Genomic DNA, 14,855 nt, shown 5'->3' with positions numbered 1-14,855 from the left:
GGTTCCGAGGCCGTCTTGGACGGGGCCGGGAGGATGGAACGCGCAATCGGCATGAATGGACCAACCGGGTGAGGAAACGCTGCATGACAAGGTGTCAAGGTCTCTTTGGGTGAAATTACCCGGACATTGCATTAGATGCTCGGAGTAACCGCATATATATGCCTCGCTAATTGCGATTAGAAGCTGGCGCTAACTATTCACTACCTCTCTGCAGTTCATCCGCATCCATCGCAGCCTTCTTTGCAACTGGATGAATTCCTTCAATTCTTGGTCTAGCAAAAGCATTGGCTGCTGCTCCTCGTGATCCCTGGTCTGAAACCTTTTGCGAGAGCAGGTGTTGTGTTCGTTCCAGAAAAAAAAAAGAAGAAAGAGCAGGTGTTGTGTTCCGTGGCTTCTGTCAGTCTGAATGTCATTCAGGCATTCTGTCGGTCTGAATGTTCCTTGTTACTACGTTTCAGGCCATCTCTCGCATCACGTATTATCAAAAGTTTCAGTATCAGTAGGCACCATGGATGAAGAAACCGCTAGCTCTACGAAGGTAAGCGTCCCCATGAAGTTTTCTGGAGAATCGTACCCTTGTATTTTTCTCCATGTCAAGTGACATTATTGCACATAATCTTTCCTATATCCATTCACACTGTATGCCTCTCCTGTGTTTGGATGGAGGGACGGGACGGGACGGGATGGGACGGGATGATCCCAATTTTACAGGTGTTTGGTTGGAGAGACATGGGGATAAGGACGGCATCAAAATGGCATATTCCATAAAAAAATGGGATGGGTCGGTCAAAAAAACTCGGAACGATCCATCCCACCCACACGGCGTTAGCGCGCCGTCTCGCGCGAGTTGGGGCGCGACGTCTCGTGCGAGCTGGGGCCTTGGGCGGCGGCGCGAGCGGGCCGTGGCCGGGCGGCGGCGGTGGCCTTGGGGCGGCGGCGGAGCGGGCCGCCAGGCCATGGCCACGGCCGGGGGTGGAGGCGGAGCATGCCACAGCCATGGCGTCGGTGGTGGAGAAGGCCATTGGGGGGAGGAAATGGGCGACGCCCGCGAAGGGAGGAGGAGGCCGGCGGGGTGAGCGGCCATGGGAGCTCCGCGTACCAGAGTTGGAGGCGGACGGCTCGGGGGCGGTGCCGACGGAGGAGGGAGGGGGCGGCACCGCCGGGATGGAGGAAGGCCGGCGGGTTGGAGGAAGGCGGTGCCTGGAGGTGAGGGTCGGGAGGAAGAAGATAGGAGGAAGAAGAAGATAGTGGATGATATATGGGGCCTGCAGTTTTTAGGTGACCTACAGTTAACGGCACGCAAACGCCATCCATCTCGTCCCTCGGCCGTCCCTCCAACCAAACATAAAACTAAGGACGTCCCCGTCCCTCCAACCAAATATCAGGTGGGATCATTCCATCCCCGAAAACGGGAATAATCCTGTCACGTCCTCGCCGTCCCTCCATCCAAACACACCCCTTCTTCTTCTCAGAGCATCACAATAGAACTGAAAGTATACATGCACTGTGACGCCTGCGAAAGAAAAGTGCGCCGTACCATCAGCAACTGCGAAGGTGAGGAAGCTATACAGAAAATATTCCAACTTAATTATACGCCCGTTCGTGCTCGTAACGACGTCGTCTGGTATACCTATCTCTAGGCGTGGAGACAGTCGAGGTCGACAGGGAAGAGAACAAGGTTACGGTGACTGGCGATTTCGAGCCGGAGGTGGTGGTGAAGAAGATCAAGAAGAAGACAGGGAAGAAGGTGGACATCTTGATCCTCGAGAAAGATGAGGAGGAAGAAGGCATGGGACAAGAACCTTATGTTCCATATTATTACGAGAATCCAGCGATGTACCCTGATGATGCAGATGTGCCCGATGAGTTTCGAAGCTATAGGCCAGAAAGATGGAACTTCGACTACTTTGATGACGAAAACGCACAAGCGTGCATGATAATGTAGCAATGATAAATAAGTCTAATGTGTATATTTGTATATGACTTTTAAGGTTCTATGCAATCTGGAAATGGCCTATTAGCTCAGTTGGTTAGAGCGTCGTGCTAATAACGCGAAGGTCGCAGGTTCGAGACCTGCATGGGCCATCATTTTTTTTTGCTTCAGTAATTTTTTTCCAGAACTTCTTATCTTGGTACAAAATCTGACCATAATTTCGTGCTCCCTTTCTTCAACAAAATACAAAGCAAATAAGAATTATTTTGATGTATAACCACGGAGCATTAAAGCTAAACCAGAAAAAAATTGCGCATGCTTTGAAGCCTATGTGATGATTGCCGAAGAACTCTAGTGCCAACTGGGCAACAATCATTACCGAGCATAAGTTCTATGATATTGTCCTTCCAGTGAAGTTCAGGCCTTCAGGGTACTAGTTAGCAACTCCCATCATCTGTCTCTAAGATGAAAACAGAATGCTCACAGAATATATCACAGTTAAAGAGCTAGTTTGGGGGTGACAAACGCTAAAGGCAACTAAGCCTGTAGGACTCTTTTCTTTTTGGATATGAATCCACATCGAAACTTCCTAATGTCAACAACAATTGTTTCATGAAGGTAATTCCATGTTCCATCACCCAACAAATAAACTTACCTCCAGATTGGTACTATAACTCAACCTTCAAATGTGTACATCTCGGTGTCCAGATTTGAATTGAATGTCTACAGCAGTTCAGCCTCCACAGCCACAACACTGAATTCAGTGCCTTCAACAGCACTATCAGAAACTTCTTATCTAGACAGTGTATACTAGTTACATTTGTAAGCTGGAGCTACAATGACAGACATTACAAGTGGATCCGTACAATTAACAGCGCTCGGTTTGGCTGCAAGATGTAACCCTTGCAGCTACCAGAAATAATTTTAACTGAAGAAGAGAAAGAGATGCGGAACTAGTCAAGCTATCACATGCTTGTGGCTCGAGACTCCTGCCAACCCAATTGCCGAGCTCGTTGTTCCCACAGTGCTGTGAGTTTCTTCTCCTTAGAAATTGCAGCCTCAGACTGCTCCCGAGCTTCCTCGCAGGTCTCTGTGGCTGCATTACACTTCTCTGCCTCTCGCTGGTATTGAGTAGCCTGTCTTTTCGCTTCCACAAGAGTGGCATTCATGTGATGGCTGTGCTCCTCAGCTACAACCTGCTGCAGCTTGAGTTCCTCATTTAGGAGATCTACAAATTGCTTCTCCATTTCTTTGGCAAGCTCAGGGTCATTTTTTCCACAATCTGCATAGTTCAACCCGAGTATGATTTTTTTTTAATCCAGTGAACATAATATCTCGATAACAACAATATCAAGGCCAGAATTGTGCACTGAAAAGAAAATTTAGAAAACAATGTGAAACAGATATTTCCTTATTCCCCTTTTGGAAGTTTTAGTTATTTTGAGAGACAGGAAGCACAACTCATTGTGCAGAAAGGTGAGAGATTTGGGCTATCTTGATGAAGCATATGTACCGTCCGCATGAGAAGTATATCGGATTGTCGGTGAAAGAATCATATGCAGATGCAGACCTGAATGTTATAGTTACATGCTTTGCAGGTACTATTAGGCATTGCAAAATAATTATGATCTCCCCTATCCAGAAACAGCAGGATGCAACATGCCAGGTTGCGAAGTGCATCTCACTGGAGTGTTTGAACAGTGCGAAAATCTAGTTAGTTGGAAGAAATACTCTCTGAGCTTCTGTGGATGTGATGCATGTCAACACATACTAATGATTGTAGCATCATTAGCTTTTACCTGTGGTATATTGTTAGGGTAATAGCTAATAGACCAATGCCGCAGCCTTATGTATTCCAAACAAAGATAACGGAAAAGCATCCTTTTCCCCAGTGATGCCAGGATGCTATTAAGAAGCAAGCGTATTACTAGACAAATCTCTGAAATTTCATGCCTAAGCACAAAAGTCAGCCCTTCTAGAAAATTGCAGTGGTATTTCATAACCTGTTTGATAAGCTATCTTTCTAGTGTTCAAACAGGAAGTATTAGGCTTTTCTTTCCTTTTTTTTGAGGCAACATACTCGACTTTTCCAATAAAACAATCTGAGGTTAAGTGATAAGGAAAATATTTTCTGTACATTTTGAGAAAGCCAATTTCAATACATAATTTTACTTCTATAAGCACTGATCGTTTGAACATTTTAGTAGAGTGAAGAGGTGCTCTCGCAGGCGACTGGTTACTGGAGTTCGCTCTCAGTCCGGAGACCCTGGTTCCCTACATCCTCATATTTCAAAGCGGGGGTGCGGTCTGCTCCTTCCCAGCAAGTTTTTTTTAGTAACCAAAGTAAAAGGCTCCATCAGGTATAGAAATCACCCCGCGTGACTGAACTACTGAAGGAGGATAAAACTCCTCTACAGACTGAATTGTTCCGTAAGGAAAAAGAGCACGGTGATTCACTACAATTGCTATCATTCTTTGTTCAGACAAACACTATACTCAACTAGCAACGATAAGAATACTGGAAATTCATGAACCTCAACTGAACGGACCATGAAGGAAGGACCCTAACCTGTTGTGGAGAAGTTGGCAAGCCCTGCGAAGGTAGGAAAAATGCAAAATCATGTCAGTAACGCCGACATAGATGCAATTGAAAGCTTTCATGGTAGAAATAGCAACTTAAATCAGCTTATTTGATGTTCACATGCATGTGTCACTGGCACCACATAAACACGGATTTTGTTAACGAACTACGGGTGGCATACGTGCCGACATAGATCAGAGGGCGGCAGCGGCGAGATCTGAGAAGAGGGGTGGGACCGGACGGCTCACCTGGGGCAATGGACTTGAGGGAGAGGGGCGGCGGGCAGTCGCAGCTGCAGGGCGGGCACGCGGGGGAGGAGGAGGAGGATACCGCCGCGGGGGAAGAGAGCGAGGCGGAGAACCCCTTCTTGTAGCGCCAGTAGAAGGCGGGGCCGGAGACCCCCAGCGCGGAGGCCACGGCCAGGATGACCAGGCACCACCGCCCGAGCGCCGCCGCCGTCGCCGCGCGGCGCCCCCCGCCGCCCACCATCGGGTCCTCGGCCGTGGACGCGGACGCGCTCGGGGAATGCGGGGCGGCGGGCGGGGGAAGATCGCCGCGCTCCCGGCTCGTGGCCTGCCCTGCCGACTGTGCGTCTCGTCGCGCGGCGTTGGGGTGAGTCAGTGAGCGTGACCGCGTGCGATTTCACCTTGTTGTTTTGGCTGGGGGTGCGGTGGTGCCGTGGTGGTGGTGGCTGGTGCCTGGTGGGGTTGGGGGTGGTGAGAGGAACACTGGAGCAGGCAGTGGGGCAGTGGGGTTGGGGGAGTGTGGTGTGGGAAGCGAGCGAACTGCGGCTGGGGGTGGCGCGGAAAATGGCTGGTACACGCGGAGTTATGGAGCGGATTTCCTGCAAATCCATGAGCAAACGACAGTGCCGCGAGGGAGTGAGCTTGCCACTAGCCCACTAGCGTGCTGGTCCGTGTGGAGATGGACCCAACCCAACGTTTACCGCGGATGGGTCCTGGGCTCCTGGCATCCGTTGATGTTAGGTGGCTAGGCAGCTTTCCCCTTTTTTTAAAAAAAAATCAAGTACTCACGTCTAACCGCTTTAAATTGTGCGTGCGAGTAGACCCCGTTCTACGGTTAGCGGTCACCGTCACAAGCACTCTGTCTGATTGTAAGTTCTGAACCACATGCTCACTGCCATTGCCACGCCTCTCTTTTTTTTTTCTTTGTACGTCGACGGGGAGTACACAGTTTGGCGGCCGTCACAACTAACAAGTTTGGTTCTTCACTAGTACAAAAGGAAACACATTACCACGCATGAAATGGGTTTCCACTCAAGAGATGTACACTGAAGGTTACACACTGACCCATTCCATGCCTGTCGCAAAGCACATGATACATTGTTGACACGGGCAACACAACACACATGAAAATCGTAAGAACGGCACGAAAATGCTGTTACAGCTGATGAACACAACAAGACAATCAAACGGCTGATATGACCACACCAACAAAGGCACCATCCGTGGCTCACTAGATCCTACTGGCCTATCTATAATCTATCACGGCGCAGAAGGCGCGCAGTGTTAGTCTGGATAATCCATTCGCAAGTACATACACAGACCTTGATCCGGCAGGGCAAGTGCCACGCTGCAGGGGCACATGCGGAGTATGGCCTTGTACCGAGTCCAAGTGAACACGGTGCACATCAGGCAATTCATTGGTCGATTCGCACTCCAAGGATGCACTGCGCGAGATGGGTCAGGTACGGCTCCGCATGTGAACTGTTGCTCAGTGTAGGAGCAAGGCTCTGGAGCTCTGAATTGAACGCCGCTTGGAATTTCCTGCCGCAAAGACCAACGTGATGTTATATGATGCCGTAGCGGAGAACACTTTTGCTGTTTTGCAGATAGCCAGATAGGCAGAGATGCAAGATACGTACAGGATTGACTCTGACATGACAACATTCTCGGATGCTAGTTTCAGCTGCTGGTCTCTGTCCTGCGATTTGTTTGTCCTTGATCTTGACTTCCCAGATTTCGATGTATTCTCGGAGTTAGCAACTTCGATGGATGGCATTAAGAGCTGGATGGAAGTGGCATACTGAAGGCATAAAGCTTTCAGCTTCTCAACTTTCTGCACATGCAAGTAAATGAGATAATAAGGGTTGGACCTTTCAAGAGACTTGCATGTTATGTTAGCTAAGGAAAAACTGTCGACCAATAGTTTCTGTTTTATCTTCTTTTCTTTTGGTTTTCAGGAAAAGCAAAAGGACAGACCACAAGGAGCTCTGGCGACAACAGTAAGCATTCTTTTAGACACTTCTGGAGGAAGAAATCATGGATCTGGATGACCTGCAAGCAGTATTAACGCCAAAGGTAATGCACTCTGCAGCTTTAGCATTGCAAATGAACTTCAGTTGTAAAAATATCCCCCTAAAATATCAATTGTAAAAGTTCTGTAAAAACCTCATCTATGCTCCTTGCAGTTTGAAGGCGATCATGCATCAAATGCCAATTTGGTTCAAGAACCTGGGGAGCAAAAGAATAGCTTAGCACTTCCCCAACATGTATGGTTTACCTTGAACATTAGATAATGCATGGTGATATCTATGGTTTAGCATGGCCAAGAGAATAGTTTAGCATGGCGATATGTATGGTTTACCTCAAATGTTAGATAATGCAGAAGGCTATTTACAAACTTGAGCATGCTGCGACAGAGAATTGATGACCGCAAAATTGGTGTTCCTAGAATCTTGACAGAACGGAATACCTGTTGAAGCGTTTAATATCCAGTCAATGTTGGCATACAGCCATACACAAAAATAATTTAACTGATTTTACGGGATAAAAAGGATTCATTCGTACTTGTTGTATTTGCCATGCTGCACATAGCTGGCGACTAACATGCTTGCAGTGGAACAATAGGCGAAAGATCAATTGGTATTTTGTCAAAGCCTTCCTTGAAATTACAAGAGATAGCGGCCACTGGACCTGCAGTGTACAACAAGGTATATCATTTCGCTATCACAAGACAAACACGAATGAGGAAGGTTTTAAAACGAACTACAAGCAAAACCTTGTTGCTAAGGCAGAATGTTTCCAAACCCGTGATGCTTAATTGCATCGACTGATCAATATCTGCTGCAGCAAGCTTATCTGCAGGGCAATCACAATCCAAGTCTTTCAGAGTGGCCAGTTTCTTAAGGAGGGAGCTTCGTTCCTGTTGAACATAGATGTAGATAAATATGACAATAGAAAATACAGTATAGTATGACCAGACCTAGATAATATTTACCACACAGCAAATTAATTCTTCATGAGTTGGATCAGAAGCAGCTGCAGTACTCCGCAAAGCAATGTCAAGCAGAGACTGCAATGGAAATCAACAAAGAAAGCACAATGCAAAGTAAAGGAGAGTCAGCTTTTTCATAAACAGGGTTGCCAAAAATCTGTTTCTGCCATGGCACAAACAAACAGACAACATATACAAGACAAACCTGAAGTTTTTCAGCAGATATTTCTTCTGGTTTCTTCGTAAGCTCCTCTCGAGCAATATCCATGAAATGGACCAAAAAGTCACCCTGTAAACTAGAGAAAACAGATAAGATAAATAGTGCAAGGAAGGTCGACATGTATGGTCAAAATTAAATTGGAAATCATGACATTCATTATCAAGGACAATGTAACTAAGACACTCATAATTTCATATAACAGAATATAGAGATTATTTTCTGTATTTTAATAGAATCTCTGTACAAATTATGCTAAAGCATATAACACAAGCACATATATATGAAGTAATAACAGAAACATACTTGGTCAAGGAGTAGATAGCGCTTCAGGGATCGCAGTTTCCCAATGAGATCATACTGCACATTTAATGTGATAAAATTAGTAGCCTAGCTTATAAATGAACAAAATGCAACCCTAGGTTTACTATAAACAGTGATTACCTTATCTTTCATCAGAGTTAACAATTCACCACTTGCAAAATCATAAGCAGACTTAATACATTCGAGATATTGGTGGTTTGAACCAAAGCTCATAAGCTTAGAATTTTCTGAGAAGGAAACCTAAATAAAGTGTTCAAACCAATTGTGTTATTGTAAGTCATAAGACATACTACTAACATGGCATTTAATAATTTGACTTCAGGAAAAAAAAATGGATCATGTATACCTGAACATTGTGCCCACATTCTCTCATAACATTAAGGTACTTTCCTGTGGTCAGAATCATTGCGGCAACATTAGTAAGGAAACTAGGAATTCCTTCTTTTAGGCTGTATCGCTGCTGCCAATATTTGGCATCATAATCTTGAGTGAGGCTCTCCTAGAGAAACCAAAAAGAAAGGAAATAAAACAAGCACCTGGTGTTAAATAAGAAGAAACTAGGCTCAACATGTTAGGCTTAATATGATGCAGATGACAGAATGATAAGGTCCAAAATTTTAAAAGTCTTAAGGTACCTTCTGCAGAGATTTGTTTTCAGCAATGAAGAATTCACCATAAGGATCATCAATAACTCCCTCATACACCCACCTATATGAAAGCAATTATAAGATGCAGCTATTGTAGAAAAGCAAGCAAGCTAAGTGAACATTTGTTTTCCATCTAAACACTGACACTCCAAACAAGACAAGCCAGCAATTAGAAGATGTGTATTGAGTTCAGTTTAAACGTGAGAGCTAGCAAACTATTGAAAAGGTGCATCACTCCTAAGACCAACAAGGAAAGAAGCTATGAACAATCATGAACCTTTCTAGCATCCTGAGGTATGCTGCACTTGTATATTCTGTCATCTTCTCCAATAAAGACCGAACAGCACTATCGCCACCCATCGCCTTTGCCTGAGTTTCAAGGATATATTAGATGCATTCAATGTTTTAAATAAGCAATCATGTGAACCAAGGAGAACTACACTATGCGAAAAAATGTGAAGTAAGAAAGAAACAAGTCCTATTGAAGAAATTTGCTTTATCTATAAGAAAACTAGGTAGCCAGGTCCATTTAGATTAGATGTAAGTAGGCAGACAGAGGAAAGGAAGGAGGCATGAAACAAACAGTATGCAATCTCGGGAGCATAAATTCCTTGTGAAAGAGTACCTGGCTTTGAAGTAGATTAAGTGTTGCAGAACCACTGGTATTGTTGGAAGTAGCCTTCTCCACTAGAACTGCCAGTGCATTCAATGAACTCATCATCCTCTGCCAAATAGCAATATAACTTTTAATGCTAAAACCACAGATGGAAGTAAGGCAAATGCAGTAAAAGAAAACTTACCTGACAAAAGAACCATAATCCCTGAACAGAAAGCCTTCCAATGCGGAACTGGTGCTCCAGTTGAGCAACCATCGCTTGATAATCCTGATCATATTTTTTTTCAGAAGAAAAAGAACAGTAAGTGACTTTGTGCAAAGTGCAAAAATTTACAGACAAGCACCGAAACAGCAATACTGGCATAGACCTTCCCTGAGGACAATATATAGTGACTTAAGAAAGTCAATGTCTCATCAATGGGACTATCTCAGCGAGGATACAACTAATGAAAAAAATCCATGTCAGAATAGAACAGCTGAACTCTATCACATGATACAGCTATTTTCATATTCTTTCTAGTTTTGTCATACAGAAGAAAGCTTGCAATCACATACAGCAAACTACAGTTCTAAAGGGTGCTTCAATTCTCTCCTCAAAAAGTGAAAATCACAAATGTTAAAGCAGATTGAGGGCTTGATTTGCAACCACTCAACGTTCTCCTACCAGAAGTAGAAGAATACTGCTTCAACATCTAGACAACTTAGCTCTCACGAAAGCATAGAAGCACTATTCAAATTTTCTTTCTACAGATAGGGCCATAGGGGTCGTACCAGTAGGAATGCTCTTAGAGCTGCAGCTAGAGCATGGTTGACCAGACCATTCTTGAAATGTGACCTGGACTCCACAAACTGGCTTACCAGCACATAATCCTCACACAATGGGAAGATTCGGCGAGTCAATTCCTGCAAAAGCAAGATCATCAAGCGCCAACCAAATCCTTTTCTGTATGTGTGATCCAATGGGCTGTACACTTAGGGTTTACCTGGAGGGCAAGGTCCATTGAAGAATCAATCTGGAAGACAACATAGCCCTCCTTTCCACGGACTCTCTTAATAGAAATATATCGTCCCTCAATACCCACCAGAGCTGATAGCAAATCATCTATAACCAAAAGCTCCTGCATTGCAATTATACCAGCAACATTTTGTAAACTCGCTTTTATAGTTGTTCTGCGAAAGCTACATAAGTTCAGCTATTCTAACAGCAGTAAAAATTAGGCAGATATTAAGCCCTGCGGAAGAACAGAAAGTTGGTTATTTAGTTAGATGTTTTACAATGTCAGATTTAGACCAATATTTTTGCCAACTGGCACCAACCGACCGACACTTGGGCTCCAAATGCCAATTTTCACATTATTAGTAGGATTGACACTCGACCAAAAATCACATAGTAGTAACATGAACTGGGTCTCAAACTATTATCAGACTCGCACGCAATGACTAGTTGGCTCAAGACATCGAAGCAAAGTCTAATCAAGCATGACTACACTATTAAAATAGAGACATAATCTGCTTCGCTCCAGGAGGTAGACAATCTCAAAACAATACCCCAATGGCATTCCCATCACAACAGCAACAGATACAAACTAAGATCCACAACAATTCAAATTTACAAGTTAAAAAGTATGAAATCCACCGTAGCTAAGTCTCCAAATCATCAAGCTCAAATTCAAGCCCATAACCGGAACCTAAAACCTTGCCCCAGTTGGCCAGTTCACTAAATAAAGTCGCCTGAAGCTCAATTACGCTAGTTGAACCACAACCCTTTTACCTGCACCGAAACTGCGTACGATCCGATTACACTCCCGGGGCTAGCGCCGGAGCCGCGGCTGTAGATTCAAAGATTTTCCAGGCATCAGATACCACAGGGGATAGCAAAAAACCAAGCAGATTATCGCGCCTATACCACCCTGATTATGCCATAGTACCTACCTGAAGGAGTCGAGGGAAAACGGCTTGGATCCAGGCGCCTGCGCCGCCGCAGCTGCCTTGGCCTCCTGCCAGAGGGCGAGAGGGACATGAGAGGGAGGTCGAGACGTAATGCTGGCACCGGGCAGGATGAGGTAAGGAGCATACCTGGTGGAAGCGGCCAGTGAGGTACGGTCTCTCTAGGTTCCAACGCGGGGTCGCCGGCGCGGGATCCATATCTCGGGGCGGCGGGTGGAGCGGAGCGGGGGAGTGTGGAAGAAGAAAGCAGGGACCGGAGGAGGAACTGTGCGGGGGAAACGAGGCCGCGGCCTGCACCAGACTGCGTCCGTTGATGCTGGGCCGCTCTGAAAAATTCGGCCCAGCTGAGCGAGGACACACGTGGCAACGGGAAATCTATATAACTTCCACATTTTTTTCTTTTGTTACGTGCCTTTCGGTATTTGATATCTGTATACGGTAATAAATGGATGGTTAAGATAAGAACCATAAATAAATACATCATCCCTCGTGCCAACCATAAATAATATCTAATCCCGGTGAAATGTTTAACCTATTCAAAATGTTGAATTAGGATTCGCGGATTGTTGAATCAATTGTAAAAATATGTTGAAGCGTGTATCAAATATGGGAAAAGTTGGGTGAGGTGGGGGGAGAAAGTCAAAAATAAATATCTAATCTACGTGCAATGTTGAGTTAACCTATTTGAAATGTTGACATAGGTTAACAAATTGTTGAATCAGGTATAAGAAAATGTTGAATAGTATTTGTGAAGGGAGATTAATGGGTTGCAATGGTTATGTTAGATGGGCCTAATGGATTTTAACGTTATAAGACTTAACTACCTTGTTAAATAGAGCCCAAGCAAGTTAAAATTAAATATCTGATCTCCATGCAATGTTGAGTCAGTTTATTCAAAATGTTGACATAGGGTTAACAGACTGTTTAATCTAGTGTATGAAAATATTGAATGTTATTTGTGGAGGGAGATTGATGGGTTGCAATGGTTGTGCTAGATGGATCTATTGGATTTTAAGTTATGGGACTTAACAAAGCTACATAGGAGCCACTATTCCCACCACCGGCTCCGACATGGACGGATGCACATTAACCAAAGATGGATTGGGCAATGGAATTGATTTTTACCCTTTCTTAAGCTATAAACATCTCTCTTTTTACTTAAAAATTATTCAAGATGTGGTTAAATTTAACTAATTAAATTATAGTCTATTAGTAGCATATTCAGCTGCAAAAATAAGCGATTGCGGTTGCTTATTCTTGTCTCAAAAAAGTACTGTAGCTACAATACTTTGTGAGAGAAAAATAAGCGGCTGCAACAGCCACAGCCACTTATTTTTTCAGCCGAACAGGGCCTAGGTTTGTCTTGAGTCGAACTTTCTCTTTTACTGAAATCAGCGGAGGAAGCTTCAACCTATTTTTTTATATAGCTTTTTATTCAAAACTGTTTAATTCGCTTCCATGAGGGAGTTGAAACTACGTCTATTGGATGCTACTCAAATGTTCTAACCACTAGGTTAGAGATCATTTCACTAAGTCAAACTTTCTTAAATTTTAGTTATCAATGCATAAGCTTTTAGAGTAACATGTATTATGGACTTATGGCCTTTTAACTTTTCTTGTATTTCCAGTTAGGTTCATAAACTATCTGATCTAAGCCCCTGAATATTTTAAGTGGTTAGCGCTGATTGAGAGCCGAGTCTATAATTGGATCTAAAGGAGAATATATGAAAAGTTTTAAGGGCCCTAGTGCATTTCATTCACAATACTTTTATGTATTAATAGCACAAGATTATTTGTTAAAGCAAAGGTAACATCGTGTTGATGTCTTGACGACCTAATGGACTTATATTGGTGTTCGGAGGAAATAAGATCGATATCGAGATTGGGTGTATATTACTTAAAGTTTATTGTTTGTTTTGTACGTCTCGTGGTATAAACACAAAGTCTATCTTCTCCACATGACGTAGACAAACACATAGCACGTTTGGAAAGGCACATGAGCAAAGGTGTGCTTACGTCCACGTGGTGTATACAAACGTATAGCACGTTTGTAAAGGAGAAAGTGATTAGGTTCATATATGGTATTTGATATGTAGGTGAAGATGGTAGAGTATGTAAGGATTGGATATGGAAGGATAGAAAGTAAGGGAGTGATTGGTTCTCGTACTACCACCAGCCTAGATCGCACCAAGCATCCAGGCTTATTTAGTTGATGTTTCCATGTATCTAGGCTAGACGAGGATGTTTGGTTGCCTGTTCCTAGCGTTTTCTCTCTGCACACTTGTCCACGCACGCTTGCCTTGCACCGCGCAAGCCTGGCCATGTTGAAGCACCCAAATTTTCAGCATCTGCCGAGCCAGGTCGAGCGACAGCTTTTGCATCGAGCAGACCAAGCCCAACCTCACTACAGGCAACAAATAAAGAACACGTTGCATGTGGCGGGCCTGGATAAGCTGTATGTAGGGAGACAATCACCCCCTAGATGATGAGGCTTGGGCCGGAGATTAAAAGCCATTTGGGCCGGACTGTTTGACCCAAACTATAAGTGATTAAACCCTAGAAGGCTTTTGTTAAGCCTGGCTACCCTAGGCTACCCTAACCGTCTTATATATATTTTGAGGCCTCCTCAACACCAATCTTGCACCACCGCCGCCGCCTATTACTCTTCGTCTTCTACCTTGCCTCCACCATCCGTGAGTGCTTCCATCCATCCTATGTCTATTTGCTACTTGAAATGGTCACACATGCCCTGAGATGACTAAACGTGGCCTGGCGGAGACCTTAACAGCGATGTTTGGTCATCACGACGGAGTCGAGAGTGGCACAAGAGAATTGTCAACCATGGTGTTGTGTTGATGTTGCCTACTTCGTGGTGGCCATACCTCGATCGTTTGGGATAATATTGAAGATTGGGTACTTGGGTATGATGTTGAGAAAATTTACTTTATTCTTGGAGTTTATTAAGAGAAACTTTTAAGAACCTGATACGGGAGACACCAAATGTAAGTATTTGAATATGACATGCTATCATATTATTTTGCATTTCCTTGACGTACATCATACCTTTGCTTCAAGTCCCTGTATGCCATATAATTGGTGACATGAGTATATACGCTCTTGCATTTCTTTTATATTGATATGTCTATATATATAAGGGTCCATCCAAACAGTGCCTAAGAAGAGCATTTGCTACAAGGATCAAGACAATCACTAGGATTCAAAGTAGGATGTGTGGCAAGGGATATTATGGATATTGCCATTTTGCAGCAAATTGGGTAAACAATTAGAGTTTTATTAATCTAATCTTCATTTTTCCCTTTTTGCGAGGCAGATGGAGTGGGATGTTTTATTTG

At 44.0% G+C, this 14,855-nt stretch overlaps 2 protein-coding genes and 1 non-coding gene across 3 annotated transcripts; 2 read left to right on the top strand and 1 right to left on the bottom strand.

Annotated features, from left to right (window-relative positions):
* Positions 1–996: 996 nt before the first annotated feature.
* Positions 997–2,025, top strand: LOC117863819 (heavy metal-associated isoprenylated plant protein 20). Its single transcript, XM_072295320.1, has 3 exons — positions 997–1,206; positions 1,425–1,554; positions 1,641–2,025. Exons 1-3 carry the CDS (start codon positions 997–999, stop codon positions 1,943–1,945), a joined length of 645 nt encoding a protein of 214 aa, XP_072151421.1. The 3' UTR covers positions 1,946–2,025.
* On the top strand, positions 2,012–2,085 carry TRNAI-AAU (transfer RNA isoleucine (anticodon AAU)). The gene has a single exon. It is a non-coding gene; the product is annotated as a tRNA-Ile (tRNA).
* Positions 2,086–2,579: 494 nt separating this feature from the next.
* On the bottom strand, positions 2,580–11,790 carry LOC117864776 (gamma-tubulin complex component 2). Its single transcript, XM_034748872.2, has 24 exons — positions 11,632–11,790; positions 11,488–11,552; positions 11,327–11,384; positions 10,539–10,673; positions 10,327–10,458; positions 9,740–9,823; positions 9,565–9,663; positions 9,217–9,308; positions 8,928–9,000; positions 8,639–8,791; positions 8,413–8,532; positions 8,275–8,328; positions 7,957–8,040; positions 7,755–7,829; positions 7,536–7,679; positions 7,325–7,450; positions 7,122–7,229; positions 6,926–6,988; positions 6,737–6,811; positions 6,400–6,593; positions 6,178–6,301; positions 4,763–5,153; positions 4,503–4,526; positions 2,580–3,215 (listed from the first exon to the last, which is right to left on the bottom strand). The coding sequence occupies exons 1-24, from the start codon at positions 11,698–11,700 to the stop codon at positions 2,899–2,901; spliced, it is 2,859 nt and encodes a 952-aa protein (XP_034604763.1). The 5' UTR covers positions 11,701–11,790; the 3' UTR covers positions 2,580–2,898.
* Positions 11,791–14,855: the final 3,065 nt, after the last annotated feature.

The sequence above is a fragment of the Setaria viridis genome, chromosome 7 (genome assembly GCF_005286985.2).
Source record: "Setaria viridis chromosome 7, Setaria_viridis_v4.0, whole genome shotgun sequence".
In the NCBI taxonomy this organism is placed as follows: domain Eukaryota; kingdom Viridiplantae; phylum Streptophyta; class Magnoliopsida; order Poales; family Poaceae; genus Setaria; species Setaria viridis.
The sequence above is the reverse complement of the archived record's forward strand: the minus strand, read 5'-3'. Positions and strand labels throughout refer to the sequence as shown.